This window comes from Micropterus salmoides, unplaced genomic scaffold (assembly GCF_014851395.1).
Source record: "Micropterus salmoides isolate LMB-PRFRI ecotype aquatic unplaced genomic scaffold, ASM1485139v1 Ms_hic_scaffold_6, whole genome shotgun sequence".
In the NCBI taxonomy this organism is placed as follows: domain Eukaryota; kingdom Metazoa; phylum Chordata; class Actinopteri; order Centrarchiformes; family Centrarchidae; genus Micropterus; species Micropterus salmoides.
In genome coordinates, this window is record NW_024044348.1 from 18,665,576 (window position 1) to 18,683,979 (window position 18,404).

General features: G+C 40.1%; 1 protein-coding gene across 1 annotated transcript in view; it reads right to left on the reverse strand.

Moving 5' to 3' along the window:
• The window catches only part of pde3b (phosphodiesterase 3B), a 44,362-nt gene that overhangs the window by 3,088 nt on the left and 22,870 nt on the right, over nucleotides 1–18,404 (reverse strand). The window contains 16 exon segments of the mRNA XM_038701809.1: nucleotides 9–267; nucleotides 1,311–1,472; nucleotides 1,669–1,697; nucleotides 1,700–1,871; nucleotides 3,722–3,921; nucleotides 5,133–5,246; nucleotides 5,421–5,532; nucleotides 6,225–6,359; nucleotides 7,074–7,237; nucleotides 7,725–7,816; nucleotides 7,929–8,160; nucleotides 8,255–8,355; nucleotides 9,787–9,938; nucleotides 10,629–10,795; nucleotides 10,798–10,876; nucleotides 11,752–11,802. Of these exon segments, the coding sequence (XP_038557737.1) occupies nucleotides 9–267; nucleotides 1,311–1,472; nucleotides 1,669–1,697; nucleotides 1,700–1,871; nucleotides 3,722–3,921; nucleotides 5,133–5,246; nucleotides 5,421–5,532; nucleotides 6,225–6,359; nucleotides 7,074–7,237; nucleotides 7,725–7,816; nucleotides 7,929–8,160; nucleotides 8,255–8,355; nucleotides 9,787–9,938; nucleotides 10,629–10,795; nucleotides 10,798–10,876; nucleotides 11,752–11,802 (2,221 nt within the window).

Genomic DNA, 18,404 nt, shown 5'->3' on the forward strand with positions numbered 1-18,404 from the left:
TGTCTTACTTGGTACCAGCTCATCCTCTAGCTCATCCTCTTCATCCTCATCTTCATCCGTGTCTGTGTCCACTTGCCCCTCCTCATCGTCTTCATCTGATCCCGCTTCGTTGATCCAGTAGCCAGGAAGAAGGCCAGCAGCATCGTAGGAGTTACAAAGTGGCCCTACTATATGAGTGATGAAGGACTCCTGTAGCTTTGCCAGCTGTGGGGAGGAGCGGTCCATGAAGGGGCTGATGGGTAATCCCAACCTTGCCTCCTCATCTCCCTGCAGATTAAAAACAAAGATTACAGTTAAAAACACATCTCACAAACACAGATCTTTAGTGATGAGCCTTGATACTTAAGTCAAACTACATCACAATCACAGAGGAGCAGAATACTATTGCAGTTATAATTACTCTGAAAAGGTTTTAAAGACTTTTTTCCTAGTCATCTTTTAATTGTCTTTTCTTTTAGTTCAGTTCATTTCAGTTCAATATGCTTTATTGGCATGAATGTTTAAGTTAAACAATGTTGTCCACGCGGTTTACAGTCACAAAATCACAAAGTTTCCATTTGAATATATAATAACAAGAATTAATGCAATCATGATTGTTCAATTTAGCAGTTATAAGTTACAACAAAAACAACAAATACAGGATAGAATGTAAAACACAAACAAGAATGAATCAGATTTAACATGCCATGCAGCGAACAATGAGTACAACAGTTGGCTGAGTCACTCACTGTCCTTCAGGTTGTGACACAGGGACACATACTTGGCAGCAACGTTTGCCGTATGTCCGTCTCCTAGGATTATTCTTTATTTATTGTTGAAGTTCTTTGAAATCTGGTATTAATAGATGGAATTTCTCAAAATATTGCGTTATTATGCTTCTATATTTATCACATTTCAGGAAAAAATGCGTCTCTGTCTCCACCTCACCTGTCGTATAGTGCTCACATACGGACTTTTTGAATTGCAAGCTGCCTCTGCTTGATATCTCTAACAGTAGACAGATATTCAGCCATTCAGTTTTTATTATCAGATATTCAGTTTGTATCTCTGGGATATGCTAGAGGGGGACTAACAGTAAAGTTTTTCCTGTCCCTTATGGTTTTCTGTTCTCTTTCTCGTGCTTGTCTTTGTTTATTACCTTGTTTTTGGTGCTGTTTGTTTGAACTCGGAGTGGATCCGAATCATGGGGCGAATTCACAAACTATTTTTCACGAGAGAGGTCGGTATAGGTGTCTGTTATGTGTTCTGTCCTTTCTGTTTGTGGTGGGAACTGGGCTGCAAATGCAATATAAAGACAGAATGAAATTTACCTGTTCATAAAACTCATTGACGATGCCTTCTGTCCACTTGAGGTGCAGGTCACGGACTTTGGCAGGTCCATTGATATCTGCTAGCTTGATACACACTTGGCACACCAGCAGTCTGTCATTCTCATTGGTCCAGTCGATTCCTGGACTGTTCACATCATTCACCTGTTAATGAAAAAAGTTGGATGACTTACACAACTGGTCGACTGGTTTCTCCTGCAGCCATTATATGGCGTACTGCTCAACTAAATGTAAACGTACCATCCCAATATTTTGCCAGTAATTAAAGGATCAATAAATAGATAATGATCTATTCTGATCATATAACTCAGCAATCTGTTAAGATTTCTTCATCTCAGACCTTAGCGTTGAACTCAGCCAGGAAGTCAAATGCTTCTTGAGGTCTGTGGCCAGTATTGCCTCGATGACAAGGAAGCGGAAACGCTTGAACTCCACGTGGTCCAGGTTGACCAGGAAGTTGAACTCTGGCCGGGACAGGTAGAGGCTCCAGGCAGACGCAGCGTGGTGGTTCTCCAGCACCGACCTGTCATTATACAGCACTGCCTACACCGCACAAGAAGGAAAGGCCAAGTGGTGAGAGAGGGGAAAGGCGGCATGCTAAGAAGATTCCTATAATTTCCTCTAAAATGTTAGTAATACATTTGCTTGTATAATACGTCAGCATATGTGTTACACAATTTGTAATGGATTTAAAAATAGCAAGCACTCAATAAATGACATAAAAAGGACACGAGGGTATTTGATTATGAAAGTAGAAATGTAACAGGCTCAAGCGCACATACAGCTGAAGGGAGAAGCAGGTTAAAAGCAGTTTCAGGGACATTAGACAAAATGGAAGGCTTAAAAGATCCTTTTAACAGACATGGTGGTTGTCATCATCATTAGCAATCAATAGGTTCAGGGTTCCCTCTTCTTTCTTTTAACCCACTTTCCTGGGACATTTACAAAACCCAGCCATTGCAAGTGCTATCACTTGACATGTTGTGAAAATACAATATTTAAACTGGGGCACGCAGTTAACCTTTTCACCCCTCATTTATATGGCTGACCACAATGAGCGAGCACAATACGATTAACTGGCCATGCGGTGGGGCGTTAATCTTGAACACGATCTCAAATTGAGACACAGTTTGTAAAGATAATTTAACTTTGTGTTAATTTTGGAACATCAAATAATTGTCCCTCCTTGTATATATATATTTATATCCATCGATGCAAAAACCTTGTTAACCTGGTGAATGTATGACTGCAGCACTCACATACCCTAAGAGGCGACTGTTTTTTTGTTAAATGATACCTGGTATAGTCTGGCTTTGCGTTATGAAGCCATGAAGCGTGTAAGTAAAGGTCATGTAAATAAAATGTTGACTGTAAAGTTAAACTGTAAAACTGGAGACGTGGTTTCTTTAGGATACTAACAAAAACATTTCCAGTGAATGGTTTTTAGTTCTACATCTACAACGTGAGGCAGTCCAGGCACAGGATATGCAGGCAGCCAACTGTGTACAGCTCCCCATGCAGTGCATGCGTAGGTTGATCACTGTATTGATTGGCAATTTTTCTGTGGTCAAGCAGAACCCCACCCCCCACCCCCAGATGTGCAGCATCCACTAGGGGCCACTCAGACAGACTTTGTCACCACTGCAGAGAGACAGCTGTGTGATTTTTGTGTTTGTACACAGGGCTTGTTTTGGGGGCAAGACGCCAGCTGTGATATTTGCCCTTGGTATGTTGGTCTTGAAAGAACACATTTTCCTGTTAGAAGGCAGCAATGACCCTCGTCTAACCCTCACCTAACTTCCTAAAGGCATGGTCAAATGTACCAGTTTTTCCAAACTATTTGTCGCTCTTTAGAACAACAAATGTAATCTTGTTTTTTTCCTCGTACGACTGCAGGCACGCTTCAAACTCGGCGAGACAAGAATATTCTGAAGCAGCTGCTGGTATATCTGCCATTGCGGAGTCGCAGAAGCGCTACTGTACTTTATCAAGTGCGTATGTGCAAGAGTTCGCAAATCTAGGGTTATCATTTAGGCACAACCACATGAAGGGGGTCACTTTAAAAGGTAAAGTTGACATCCAACACAAGTGTGCAAAACATCAAGTCCAGGATTGCCCAGGTGTACACAAAGTATAGGACCAATGTTCATGGTGTCATCAACTTACTGGGTATGCATGCTAAGTGGCAGGGGTCATTGAAATAGCTACTTATGTACAGTATATATATCTATCTTCCGACATCATATTCAACAATTGTGGCGAAATGTAATTTTGCATAAACCCTTATTTTGAACATCTGTAAATATGACTGTGTTTTTGTGTCCCAGTGAGTAAAAATAAGTTTGTCGATTCAATCTACAACACTTTCAAACCCAGTAAATGTTGCAGTTTACCTGAGCTGCATTAGTAGCTACTAGAAAGGCATTTGTGCGACCAGGGTGGTCATAGTCGTGCATTGCAGCTGCTACATAAAGGGCCATGAGCTCCAGGGCAGGTATGTTCCAGGCCAGGCAGCCATAGCTGTCATCTGAAATCGAGGAGCTTTTGGAGGAGGCGTAGGATATCCTGCCTGGAGAGATCCCACTATCTGAATCTAGAATAGGACAACAAACAAGATGGATGTCAACGGGTGCCACAGTGATGGAAAATCAGGGTTAGACCTACGCAGTCATTATAAAATCAGGTTAGAATTGCAGCTTTTCCACCATTAATCAAAACCTAACTTTTGACTTTTCTCTACAATTTAAACTGCCCACCCCCCCCAACATACACACACACACACACACACACCCCCTGTTCTATTCTCATTTATTCTTAAATTCCTCCTTTCACTGCCATTTTCTCATCCCCTTCTCGCTGTCCCCTCTTATCAAATAAAAGCTGTGCTGGCAGCCTCAATGGAGACGTCAGTGGATAAGCCTCAGGTAATTTCTAATGGAACTAAAATATCATCAGCAGAGACGAGCCAGGGAATCTTCAAAAAACCACAAACAAAATCTGCCAGAATGACTTCATTTCTGCCATCAGCAGGTAGCCATGTAATGATTGGTCTGAATTTTTAAAAAAGCAGCAGCATACACTAGAGTACAAAATGTTGTTTTTCCAAGGAAGGTGTTTAAAAAGTCCTCTACCTCTTCTCATAATGCCTCGGTTAAAATAATTATTTTTATTTGCAAGCCTAAAAACTTCTCTTCATCTCCTTCAACCTCAGACAAATAGGAGGCGAGGAATTTTCTTTTTGAGAATTTCTAATAATTGTGTTATTATTATTATAATAATAAGTGTATTTTCAGTTATTCTCCTCAAGTTAATCAAATTCTTGTAAGATTATTTTGTGAATATGTGCCTACCTGAGACTGCCTGAGACATTGTGATGGCACCACACTTCTATGTATACTGTATAGGTGACAACTACATACTAATCATATTCGGACCTCTAACACAATATGTTCATTAGGATCGGTACACCCAAATGTATTCAGCTAATTCAAGACTATATTTTCAATGATAGACACATTTTGAAGGTTTTCATACTGCTACTTTATACTCCACTCAACTATGTATGTATTTAAAACAATATTTAATGGTGATATCAGATAAGTCCATTTAGGACAGTTACTGTGAGCAGGCTCTCATGAAAAATTGTGAGTAGAGACTGAATGATAAAAAGAACTGGCTAACATCTAAACTACACATCAGAGATTAAATGGTGCAATCATGCATTTAGCCTAAATTGAATCTTGCACAGCCACATGTTCCACAACGTGTGACAACGATCTGTGACCAATGAGTTTAGGAGCCTACCTGTGTCACTTCCTGTCACATGTTCACTGTGAATCTGCTGGAACCCAGGGATTGGTCGAGTGGTCAGGTACCAGACAGCATGGAGCACATCAGTAGCATGGACCCGGTTGTGATCTGTGTGTTTGTAACCGCAATAATTACTTTATTTTACCACGTACACCAGCAATAATTAGAGACACAATTGGTCCTTAATTCATCCATTAATACACATGAACATATAGTGATAACACATACAAATCAAATGTATGTCTTTGAATTTCTTGAAGACTGAACAGTGTAAACACTCACAGGGAATGTCCCTGTAGCCATTTTCCAGAGCACAGAAGTATGTCATGAACTCCCTCACAGGGATCTTGAAAATTTCAAACAGACACGTATCCTGGAAAAGGGTATATGTCACCTGCAGAAACACAAATCATTGTTACTGAAACACCTATCAGAGATAACCAGCACAGTCAATGATGTTTAGTGGAATATTAAAAACACAATTGAAATAACTTTGTGCACATCATTACGCATAGACAAGAAGTTCACGGTCTGCTGAAATACCGAGATGTAATTTCAAGCTGAAATCACTACTTCACTAATCATCTGCACTTAGCATACTTAGCACTTGCATATTAACATTTGCAATGCTGTACATCTGTGGCTTGACTCACATGTAGAACAGGTCCACCTGTATGCTAAGCTGTACCAGTATTGCACTTGTTACTTGTGGTTAACAAAATTACAAAATTTGGTTGGTCACACAGATCTCTTTTCAGGAAAATAGAACCCTTAAATTTCACATAGGTTGGTAGGTTTATTGTCACAATATAACAAGGTACAGAGTAAAATTGAGTTTTGTAACTCCCTTCTGCTACATAGCACACATTATACATTAATACAGAATCAATTATAAAAAATTGTAAACAGAAATAAACTATAATCACATTAGAGTTTATAACATAACCAAACATGGGCATATAACATTTAGACTAAAAGGCTAAAAGTGTTGCTAGCAAGTCCTAATAGCTGCAATAATCATTATATCCCACTTAATAGAACTACTATAGCTACAGGAGATGACTGGTCGGTGGTTGTTGTACTAACATAGCTGAGTATCCTTCCTGTCTTCCCGCCTGTTTTGTCCACCAGGTCAAAGATCTGGAAGTTCCAGGTGTTCATCCGCTCCATGACAGCCTCATGGTCCTCCAGCATAGGATCTAGTCTGAACTCCTGCTCACCCTGGAGACAATCAGAAAATGCTTGTTGTAGAAAAATTGTAGAGATTAGAAGATAGTATTTCCACTGGCGCCAAATGTTCTGAACATGCAAAAACAAGCATTATACAGAATACTGAAATAATCTGAGACACATTAAACTCATCAAAGAATAAGATATAATAATGAAATATTAAATAATTAAAAATTTAATGAAACACTTGGCACAGCTAGAGCTTTAACAACAAAAGGCTTTTTGTTGAATGAAGGGGAATGACAGGTCAGATGAATTGTCGGCTGGATATGGAAACCCAAGTGATACTAATTAAATAAAACGTAAAATGGCTGTGGGTTCAACTCTCAAAGCAACCACATGTCCAGGTGCATGAATAAAATATATGCTTATTATCATTGTAAACAAGTCTAGATAAATTATGAGCTAAATGAAACGTAACTATAGCAGGTGTGCGGCTGATGTGGTCACTTATGGCAAGGAAAAATACAATGACAAAAAGGGCATAGGGTATCCACATCCAAACTTCTGCAGGTCCAGGACCAATAAGCAAACTCAAGGCAAGAATCTAACAAAAGATCTGCACACTGTACTAATAGCTCCCATCAAGTTGTGTTAGACGTTCCAGTTAGCTGAAGGAAAAATACAACAACATGACAAATGGAATAACTGTTGCGCTGCAGTATACACTCATATTGTAAGTAGAACCCCTCTGACCGAGCACACCTCTGATTCCTGAGTCTGCTGGTCTGTGCTCGGGCTCTTCTCCTTCTCCTCTTCCGCCTGCCCCTGGTTCCCTGCAACGCCTGGCCCGCTGTCGCCGGACACGTCCACCTCAACGCTCTCCTCTCTGATCAGATGCTCTCCTGGGAACTCCAGCCCTTCCCCTGCTGCAATGAGTATATGGACAAACACAAACACATAGAAAAAAAGAAAACAAGAAGAAGATGTTTTTACTGTGCATCATCACGTTACTTGTGTTACAATGTGTTTAAATTTTAAAATGAATTTAAGGAACACACAAAATGGAAAACTTTTCAAAATTTAACTATTAGGATTTACCCTAAAAGTATTTGAATGGGCTTTTGATACTAGAATTACTTGTATACAGTAAACAAACTCTAGCTATTCAACAAGATTTTACTAAATTGACATTTACAAATTTTAAGTTTATTAATACGATACTTTATTGGAAGATACAATAGGGAAAATATATACACCTGTCAGTTTGTGTGCATAAACCTGCATTATTGTTTGCGTCCAGCAGAGGGCAGTATAACACCCCTAAATTGCTGTGTTTTTCTTTCAATCCCCAACAGCAGCACTGGTCAATACTTTCTGCCACCACTCCATAACACTGTATGTAATTGTATGTACCTGAGCGCCTGCGTTGGGCCTCACTGGTAAATGGCTGATGAGATTCCCCTGTATCACTGCCGGAAATTCCCTTGAGCATCTGCCGACCACAGCTACAATGGACAGACAATCACACACATGATCAATTGCAGTGCGTTTTTGTATTTTTATAAACAACAACATAAAAGACGCAGTAACATTCCACTTCAGTACTGCAGGTCTCACCTGGTGCAGATAGGGAAGGTGGAGCTACGGAAGGCCTGCTGGAAATCAGACGAGCTGAGGTTGTAGCCTAAGGGCTTGTGCAGGTTCAGATTGACACTGGGCTTTGTCAGGAAGTCAGCCGTGTCTGGGAACTCAACAGGTGGTCGAGTGACAAGTGACGTTGAAGAACCTGCGCCTACTGCGAGAGGACCATGGCTTGGTGAGGTGACTGGGCTCAGGCTCGGAGATGTGCCTGAAGAGGACGAAGGGAGCACAGGAAAAGAGAAAGGCATGAGATTCAGTCAAAGCATGATGAATTTAATCAAAATGTAGTGGTTAAGTCTCACCTGCTCTCCTGGGCCCTGCATGGTAGGTGAGGGTAACAGAGGAAGACCTCTGTTTGGGAATGGTGAGCAGGTTTGCATTGGGCCCATTAGACAGACCTGGGCTGGAGCACAGAAAACATATATTTAATGCTGCCTCTAAATAACTTCTTCCAACTCTAAGCAAACTTGTTGAAGAATACTCTTTTGAAGCAGTCTTACTGCTATATGTTTTGCCTCATCTTGTGCACAAAAGGGCTACAGTACAAGGCTACACTATCCTCTGTCGAGTCAGCCGTTTAACACTTCTATAACAAACAGAACAGGATGATCTTCAACTGAAAGAAGCCCATCGGCCAACATAGCTAGTCCTCTACTGTCACCCAGTGGAAACATATAGACACTACACCCCAAGTTTTCAAGTTTGAACTTGAAAAGATTATGTATAATTTTTTGTAAAAGTTTGTTACAGTTACAAAGAAACCTGATCTCCTCCTAAAGCATTTAAACAGTATTTACCGTTATTATAAGTTTAAGTCATTCCTGGATTGTGTAAAATGTGGATCTGAGATGACACTATGTGACACGTTAACAACGCCTTCTGCTTTTGGTTTCTCTGCGTCTCTCTGAAACTCACACAGGGCTCACAGGTACATTTTGATGTTGGCAAAAAACCTCATGAAAGGAAGTGATGGAACCTAATTTCTTGTTTGTTAGAGGCACAGACAGTATTGTAATGTGTGACAGTATAAATGTTCCATCTATTTACATATTTGTTTCTCCGTTGATTAGTCAAAAGGGTCTGGTCTGTCCCATGAAGCAGGATTTGTGGGTTAGCTCGTTAGCTCGCTAAACTTTGTGCTTCTCGGTCTCATACAGACAGCTTCAAACCACATCAAAAGCCAAACCGGCAAGGAGCTATTTTTTATCACTTCCTCACAGTGTGGGAAGTGAAAAGTGACATGTTTACAAAACCATTTGCTTTTCATGATAATTTTTTGTATCAATTTTAGACATATATTAAATGTTTTTTAGTTTGACCAACATTCCGCTCTGGCAAGAACAGCAACACCTAAGCATAGACTCAGTTACATGATGATATAGCAATGTCATAGACTATAGCATGAAACGTGGATGTGTAGTGAGACAAGGAGGGATGTAAAAGAATAAAGGCAAAAGAGTATAGTGACAGTTTTAACTGTCAAATCTGGCTTCTCTATTCAAACCCATGCTCTACATTTTTCACCTGGTCCTCTGAATAAGCATTTGTAATACACAGCTGACCTGGTTTCCTGTGAAGTGTACCATTTCTCTCACTACTTTTATAGTGAAGATGATTTATTGCTTATTTAGAGCTCACCAAGGCCCATTCATAACTTTTTTTCAGGATAGACCAAAAATGACCCTTGATTTCATTGTGCACAGTGCTGCTGAGGAAGACCATTCCTGGAGTACAGTCACATTATTCACATTATTCTTGCAAGAACAGATATTTATCTGGTCCAAAGTTGGGCAGAATAGGGGTAAACACAGACACTGTATCTGAGAGTTGGTACCTGGTCAAGTTGAGGTCAGGGTGGGGTCTCTTGCCACTGTTACGTTCCCAGCGCGAAGAGGCGGAGTCAAGAGAAGGGAGTGCGGAGCACGAGGAAGAGGTGGAGCTCCGTCTGGGCTGAGGGGTGGGGAGGCTGTTTCTGCTACTCAAACCCTGGTGGGCAAATATATATATATCTATGTTTTATACACACACTGAGGATGCTGGTCATGTACACAACAACATTATCACACCTGAAAGCTACGAGAATTTGTTAACTTAGGCCATGTTCAGACTGACAACAACACATCTTTAAAATAAAATAAAATATTCATACCATTTATTAATTTTAATGAGACCAGCAGTTGCAAAACAACACGTGTCGTACAGGCTAAATGTTTAACCTGGATCAACTTTCACCACATCGCAATGCAGCGTCATCTGGAAACACACCACGTCATCTGGCCTATCACATATGTGAATGCCGAATTCTGTGAATTCTGTTATCTACCTTGTGATCATCAAGATAAAATGTTGTTATGGCAACTTTCCAAAGTTGTAAAATCCTTTCATCTTATTAAATCTTATTTCACACAACTCTTATTAGTTAACGCCCTTCCCAGGAGGACCAAGTGTCAAGAACTGCAGTAGATGGAGGACTGGACATTCTAAACAGGAAGAAAGCAAAAAGCAAAACCTAGATAATTATTTTACTTCATATTATACATGACACTATGGACACAGTGTTCCTAAGTTTAGATACTGGGGCTCTTTCAGTACTGGGATGTTTTGACTGCAATGGCCTATTACTCGTCTCTGCATGTATCCATACTAGTTTGGTCCAGTTGTAAGGCCTGTATCTACCTTAATGGTTTTCCTGTCACTCCTCTCCACAGGGTCCTCCACCTCATCGCAGGGGTAGAAACCTGGAAAGGGGGTGAAGGGGTTCACCCTGGGGCGGCACGAGCCTGAAAATGTGCCCATGAGGCTGGAGATGCTGCGCAGAGCTGAGATGGTGTGCGGCGACAGAGAGAGTCCATGAGCAGGTCCGACACCAGGTTCCTGGCCTCGTTGATGACCGAAAGATCCACGCCGTTGCCGCTCACCGCCCCCTGCCGTGTGCACACAAAAGGCACCGTCAAGAGGGCAACCTCAGAGCAGCACATTATTTGCATACACAAAGGTACTCTCTTTTCAAAATGCTTGAGGGAAAGTTTGGTTAGTTGTCAGTTGGCTTCCCAGGTGAAAATAGATCCCAACTTTTGGCTTATGGCTTGATACAGTTTTGTCTCCTAGCCTCCTGCTCGAATGCACTGTAATATAGACAACAGACAGGGTGTGACAATTACCCATTCATGGCACCAACGTAAGAGGCTGTTTCAGCCAGTGGTGTTGTGGTAGGAGCAACGGCATCATGTATACACTGCTGATAAAGATCCCCCATCTCTCTCTACAATCTTTTTTCTCCATCTTCATTTCTTTTAGGAATCCCATTTTACCAGAGTTGACTTTGCTGATATTTACTACTACTAACTTCCTCTCCCACCTAATTCTTCTCCTCGTCTCTCTTCTCTTCCTCTCGCAACAGTAACAACTACTACAGTATATTTGGAGGAAAATCGACTATATCTAGAGCCCATATGAGGGCAGGTTTCATGAGGGACAGTGTTGTGACTGGCTTGGCCCTGTCTAACAGGCACAAATAATGATTTCTCTGTGGGACCTAAATTCTTTGATAGATTACACAAGTACTTCAAACAAGACAAAGAATGACAACCATTCCAAGGTCACTGTATGCCAGGTTTTACACAATGTGTGTTTTGCCAAACCCAAAATATCAGAAAAAGAACTGAATGTCCTGAGGGTGATAGAGATCAGAGACCACTCCATCTGAAAAGATCTGTATTATCTCTGTGATACCAGAATGATCCGCACATGTACCACTGCACTACAAAAACACGCAAGCTGAAAGGAACACAATACTGACCTGATACTGTGGTTTGTACCAGTGTTTCAAATCCCAGTCCCACAAGATCATCTGAAAAACACAAGGGAGACACATAAAATGTCAGTCAAACGTGATCATTGTGTATGTGCATAACAGAGAATATAAAATGTGTTTGCACAGAAAGAGCACAGGCTTTGACCTATGCTCCACTTTTAAGCACACTATTACTTTTCAGCGAGGGCACTGGCAGGTCTGCAACTAGCTACTTACTAACTGCTAGTGTATTCTGCCTATTATCTGAACTCACAGTGTAGTAACAGTTTACATTTTAAGGATTTCCTGCACCACATGATGCACTTTCTACTCCAGGTATGCTAATGCACACTGCCTCAGCGACAGCAGACTGAGGCCTTTCACTGAAAGCAAAAGAAGAAAAGCAAACCGCTAAAACCACCGTGGTGCATCTACAATGGAGCTACGAGATCTTATCTAGCTCCAACTACGTCAATCGGCAGCATTTTCACGCTATCTGTTGGTAACCAAACAGGAGCTCTCACACGTTACAGCAGTGTATAGTCAAAGTTGGTGTAGGTTGTGTAACATCAAGTTGATGTACCTGAAATACCCTAATCCTAATAAATAACCTGAAGTACAACCACAATACAAATTTCATAGAAATGAATTAGGCTAGTTCAGTTAGCAATTAACTAGGTTTGTTCCACAGTCCAATCATATTTTTTGCACATTCACAGATTTTCTTAACATGTGCGTTTCAATTTTTTCAGCCATGTGATATGAATGTAGCAGTTTTTAGTTTAGTTATTGTCATGTAAATTCCAGGCATTATCCACAACATGTCTATTAAAAAGCCACCATGCAGTCTCAACCCACACCACAGGGGGGAGAAAGACAGAGCCTCATTTCAGAAGCGCCTCTATCAACCTTCTCCAGCAACCCCAACCTAATGTGTAGACTGTATAGTGTAAACACACGAGCGTATATATCCTTCTTTTTAACATCTCAGCAAGTCATCATATTGTCAGGAATAATCAAAGCACACAATACAACAAATAAAAAATGGAAAAAGATTTTACACTGGATTAATCCTCAAACCGTAAAACAACTTTATTTTAGAGGATAGTTTTAAATTAGATAGACATACATGTTTCACTTTTCTGCATACACAACCTACAGTACATAATATCTATAACTAAGGTTGTTAAATAGATTGGTGGCTGCATCCCATCGCCCCTACTCAGTAACTGTTTCATTGATCAAAGTGGGATGTTGGGTGTTTGTCATCAGCATCTGTACAATGCTGCCAAACATTTAATATGGCAAATAAGCCCTGCCATGGCAACCTGACATAGAGGCCAGCAAACAATGCTCTGTACACCATGGCAACGGGATGGCGGGAGACGGCTGGAGGACAGAGTTGTTGGCCTTCTGCTTGTTTACGGAGAGACGCAGAAGGGCTGAAACAGAGAGGGAGACGGGTAAAAGCTGAAGGAGAGGATGCCATTAGGGAGGAGATGAGAGTAAAGAGCAGAGAACTATAGACGGAGATAAAAAAAAGAAACACACACAATAGGGCTTTAAATGAATTTGAAGTAATATTGCGATTACTTTGACTGATTTTGCAATTGCTATATGATTTGCGATATTGGAGGGAATAATCATTTTTACATCATTATTCTCATTTTCATTGAAAAACATAGTAAAATGAATTATGGTGTGATTGCTGCAAGGATCAGTACCAAACAAAGATGGTTTCTTAGGGTCTCTAGAATATGATGTGTAGGCCAGGACATCTTTGCAGCACGACAATGTTTGGTATTGGTATAAATGGTATTTTGACATATATCGCCTTTCACAAATATTGCAATCTGAAAACTCCAACAGGCCATTATGATAAAATTTTGATTAATTGTTCAGCTCTACAAAGTCACACAATACAGCATAGTGTGTCTACAATCTGTCTACACCAGCATGCTCTGTGCGCGATGCACAAAAAAACCTGAAAAGTCTTCTGCGACTTTCACACAGCACAGAAACAGGAAAAGCTGGCTAAATGGGCACCACCACCATCATTAGAGCGCGTGCCAAGCTACAACTTATTTACAGTGAGGGCCTTCTGCCAGCTATGAGATTAAAATCTTTCAATGAAGGATATTTTCTTCACTGAAAACATGACACAAGGGCAGACACATAGACAAAGACACAACTGGGGCAGCAGAGACCTGTGCACATGCATACACGGACACACGCACACTGAAAAACACACACATTATTTCTCACATCTGAGACATTTAGCAGAAACTAACTTTTCAGTACACTGAGGTACAAGCACTTTGCACTTTGAGTATTTCCATTTTATCCTACTTTATACTTCCACTCAACTACATTTACAAAGGATATACTGTAATTGTTAATCTGCTAAAGTTAAAACTACCATTAAAATGCTGCTTACATTTTAATCTATTTGAAACAATAATCTAATTTAGTAATACTAATACTTACACTTAAGTAAAATTATTGAATGCACATTGTGGTGTTTTACTGAAGTACTTTTTCCACCATTAACTTTAGGGTTAGGGATACTGAGAAAGGTAGACCACATAAATTACTGGAAATCATGCTTTATACCCAAACTACTATTTAAAATGGAGAATGTAAATAGTCTGATTTTGTGGGGACATCTCTGCAAGTGCTAATCATACATCGATATCACTAACTTCATCTTTACACTGAGAATATGTTGACATGTCTTCAGCGTCAGACTGCTTTCTCAAATTTTTTGTTCAGGTCCGTTTTTAAAGACACAGGCACAGACAGAGTCTGTTAGACTTGTGCAGCTGACCATATGCAGTGCGTCTGTCATTCTCTGTGCACACCTACGTGTGCATGTATATGAAGATTACTGATGGTGCAGGTATTTCAAAAAGGGAAAAAATGCACTATATTTATAGATACAAAGCAAACAGGGAGAGATGCGCACAGAGAAAACAGACAATAACACACACAATCAAACGCACAGGAAAAACATAGTACACATCAAGATAACACTTGACATACATACAGTTATTTAACATGAGACGTAAGCCGTAAATATTTCCCAACAGGAGTCAATAAACTTGTGCAAGCTATTAGACGGCCAGTTTGTCACACCTGCGTGTCATATTAGCTAGGCTCCGTGGTGTGAGAGGTGCTAGAAGTGATAAAAGCACGCTAATAAGAGTGTGGGGGACAGAGAAAAGCTATCAATGGCAGGCAGGCATGGCATTTGTATGGAGAGGAGCAGGGCACTGCTGACGTCAGTCTGCAGCTACACACAGCGTCAGCAACCGTCTGCACATGCACACGCTGATAATGAAGACTGGGCTCTGGCTGTCAAGACACGCACAGGAAGAAAAGATGATATGGAGAGAGGGATAGAAAGCACGGGCTTGCTTGATTCTTTTAAGCCCGTTCAGGAAAGACAGCTAACCAGAGAAGAGGTCTGCAGACTGTGTGTGTGTGAGTGTGTGTGTTGGACATAGCTTAATCTACATGGATATGGCTGGGACTGTAACACAGTGCCAAAGCTCAGGCAGGTTTGCTGATGGTAGGCCAGCAGCTGAGGCGACTGAAGGAAGGAGCAGACTGGGATTAAAAACACTGAACTTATGACCCAGGCTGACTCACTACAAGATGTATCCTACACTCAAGACACACATAAAACAGACCTATCTAATAAAATTCAAAATACACTAGAGATGTATTTTCTTTTAACTACAAAATGCATTTTGTGTTAAATAATAAAAGTAAATCAAACACCCTCAGGAAAGCATTTTAAGAATCTGGAATAAAACAGAAATCATTACTAGGGTGAACAAATTATAAAAATGAGAGTTTCAGAATGTATTGCTGGCAATAAACTTATCACTCAGCAACAACCCTCTACTAAAAAATGTATTTGGTAACAATGATAGACATAATTAATCTGACTACATGTTCCTCGTAGGTTGTCACAGATAAACACAAAATCCTTATGAAGAAAGAAAATGTGAACTTACAGTAACCCCATACCAAAGATGAGGAAGTTACTGACAAAATAGGTAAAGCGACTTCAAATGTATGGAAGTGGTTAAGATATCTTTAAAGTGGCAAAAAGGTTTAAGGTTACAAATGCTGCAAAATGCAAATGAAGACCAGCGAACGGACAGAGAGTAATTACAGCACTAGACTCTAATCAGGAAGAGGATTTTTCCCAAACTGTGCTGCACATCTTTTATGAGTGAATTCAAAAGCCATGTTGACACTATTAACCACATTTCACTTTACAACCTGTTATAATGTGACCATTAAACCTACCTTGTACCTTGTACCTTGATATGGAGGCCTATAGATAAACAGTTCAGATTAACCTCTGCATAGTTATAATTTATTGACTTTTTCCACATAATTTCAAATGTATAGACGTTTATTTTAAGTTTATAGGATTTAAATAGTAAGAAAAATTAACAGTTGATACATTTGTAATTATAAATGGGTTTTTTTATAATAGATAATATTCTTTGTCCAAATCTTGCAGCACTAGACAGACCTTTGCTTCACTAAAATATTAGGTATTAGCATTAGGTATGCTATGTCTAGATTCTCTAATTTATATGTCATTAATTGCTCTATGTGGGACAAATACAGTATCAATATACTTTATTTTTACTGTTTATCCCCCACATTTTTAGTCAGCTGCTTTACAAAGTCACAAATAATGCACAATGCAATCTTTATCTCTCTGCTGAGTGGTTCAAATAATGTACCAAATTGAATTTGGTAGATGACAAAAGTGTGAACTGATTAAGCAGTTGTCTGTGAAAGGTGGAAGAGATAAAGTACTTAGTGTAGCTAGCTTGTCTCCAGGACCAAAGACTTGAAAAAATAATTTTGCATCTGTGTTGCTTGGCTCACCACCAGCCCACAGGTCAACAGGCCCAACTGGAAAACTCAAGGTACTCCAGATGGCTAGTCCGCCTATGGCTGTCACTAGTATTGTCAGGGCAAACTGGCAGGACCATGGAAAATTCTTTGACTAGGGAAAGGAGCTTGTGCAAAATGTCATCCCTCTCTTTCACACTCATCTACCACTTCACTGCACTGGTGTTGTTCCACATCTGCCCTGCAAAAGCCAGCAAGTATTGTCATTTGAAGTATTTTTAAGTAGTTCTATGACAAGATCTGTTTATTTGAACACTGAGTAGTGTTTGTCCTATGTTGGCACCAATCCAGTGGATAAAAAACAAAACAAATACTACCAATGAGATTTCTTCCCAAAAATAGTTTAAATATTCCAACCAGCCAAGGAATGAACAAATTCATAGTTGTGTGTCTCATGTCACGTTAGTCTAGTTGTAAATCTGCAAATAACTTGGGTTTTCATATCTCTACACTTTTTCCATGACAACAACATGTCGCTAAAAAGACGTTAAAAAGGAAAAGAAATAACTTTGCCCCACCAACACTCTCTGAGATCACATGATATGTATTTTAAAGTAGCCAATCACTCAATATAGGCTAGGCATTGTCTTCAACATACTATAACGTTTTTGTTGTTCTGAAGTGCACAACTATAAAGAAGTAATTTGACTATGGGTTGGTTAGATCCAGCACAGACTTGAGCTGAAGAGAGATCCTTTTCTCAGTTACCTTTTTAGCTGTATGTTCAGATCCTAGCCTATTGTTTACATTTGATAACTGTATACTGCATACAAAATTGTGGGTTTACCCCCCTGCTATGTCTACGGGGGTGTGAGACAAATCCGCAGGCCTCTTGCCGAGTGAAACTGACCACCTTGATAGGCTTTAAAGATCCATTCTGAATAAATCAACCGCTACAAGCTATGTTTATCTAGCCCCCTATATCGCTTATATCTGCTATGTGCCATGAGATACTAAAACACAATGTAGTACAGGTTATTAGCCAGGCAACAACAATCAAACACATGTGCAGTGTCTGTATGACATTAGGTTACTTGACACCATGTTCCCATGTGCAACAGGAGGCTAACAAGGTAGCAACACTGAATTTATGGCAGAAGACCCCAACACAGAGGGAACTTGATAAACAAATTTGGATCCAGGTATAGTCTGATTTAAAATCTCCCATCTGATCTGAAAAGAGTGTCAAAACTCAAAAAGACAACAGATGAGCATAACCTTTGGCATTTCGCTCAACTTGTGAGTAACAGTGTTGTTACTGACAGCTGATCTATTTATGCAACACAGACATGTCATACGGATTATTCACTAAACAATCTAAAACGTTGCATACCTAAAAACATAATTTTCATTGCATTAAAAGGACTCGACAAAACTATTTTGTTTCCTCTTCACATGCCGGCATCATGTTACATTACATGAGGAATGGTATGCTTATTACCAACCTGTGAACTAAACAAATCATGTATGACTGCTATCTTGTAATACAGTGAGCTTTGAAAACTATACATCTACATGCCCACATCCACAATGCAGATACACCCACCTTGAGGTCATAAGCCTGACCTTTGCCACAATGCAAGATATGAGACAACTTTCCTAACCCTTCCTAGCCTTTGTCTCTCTCCAGACAGCCATAGCTGTTGTTCTCTGAGGATTATGCTACATTAATTCCAGTTTCCGTGTTGAGTTACAGATACCTTTTCATGCGCCCC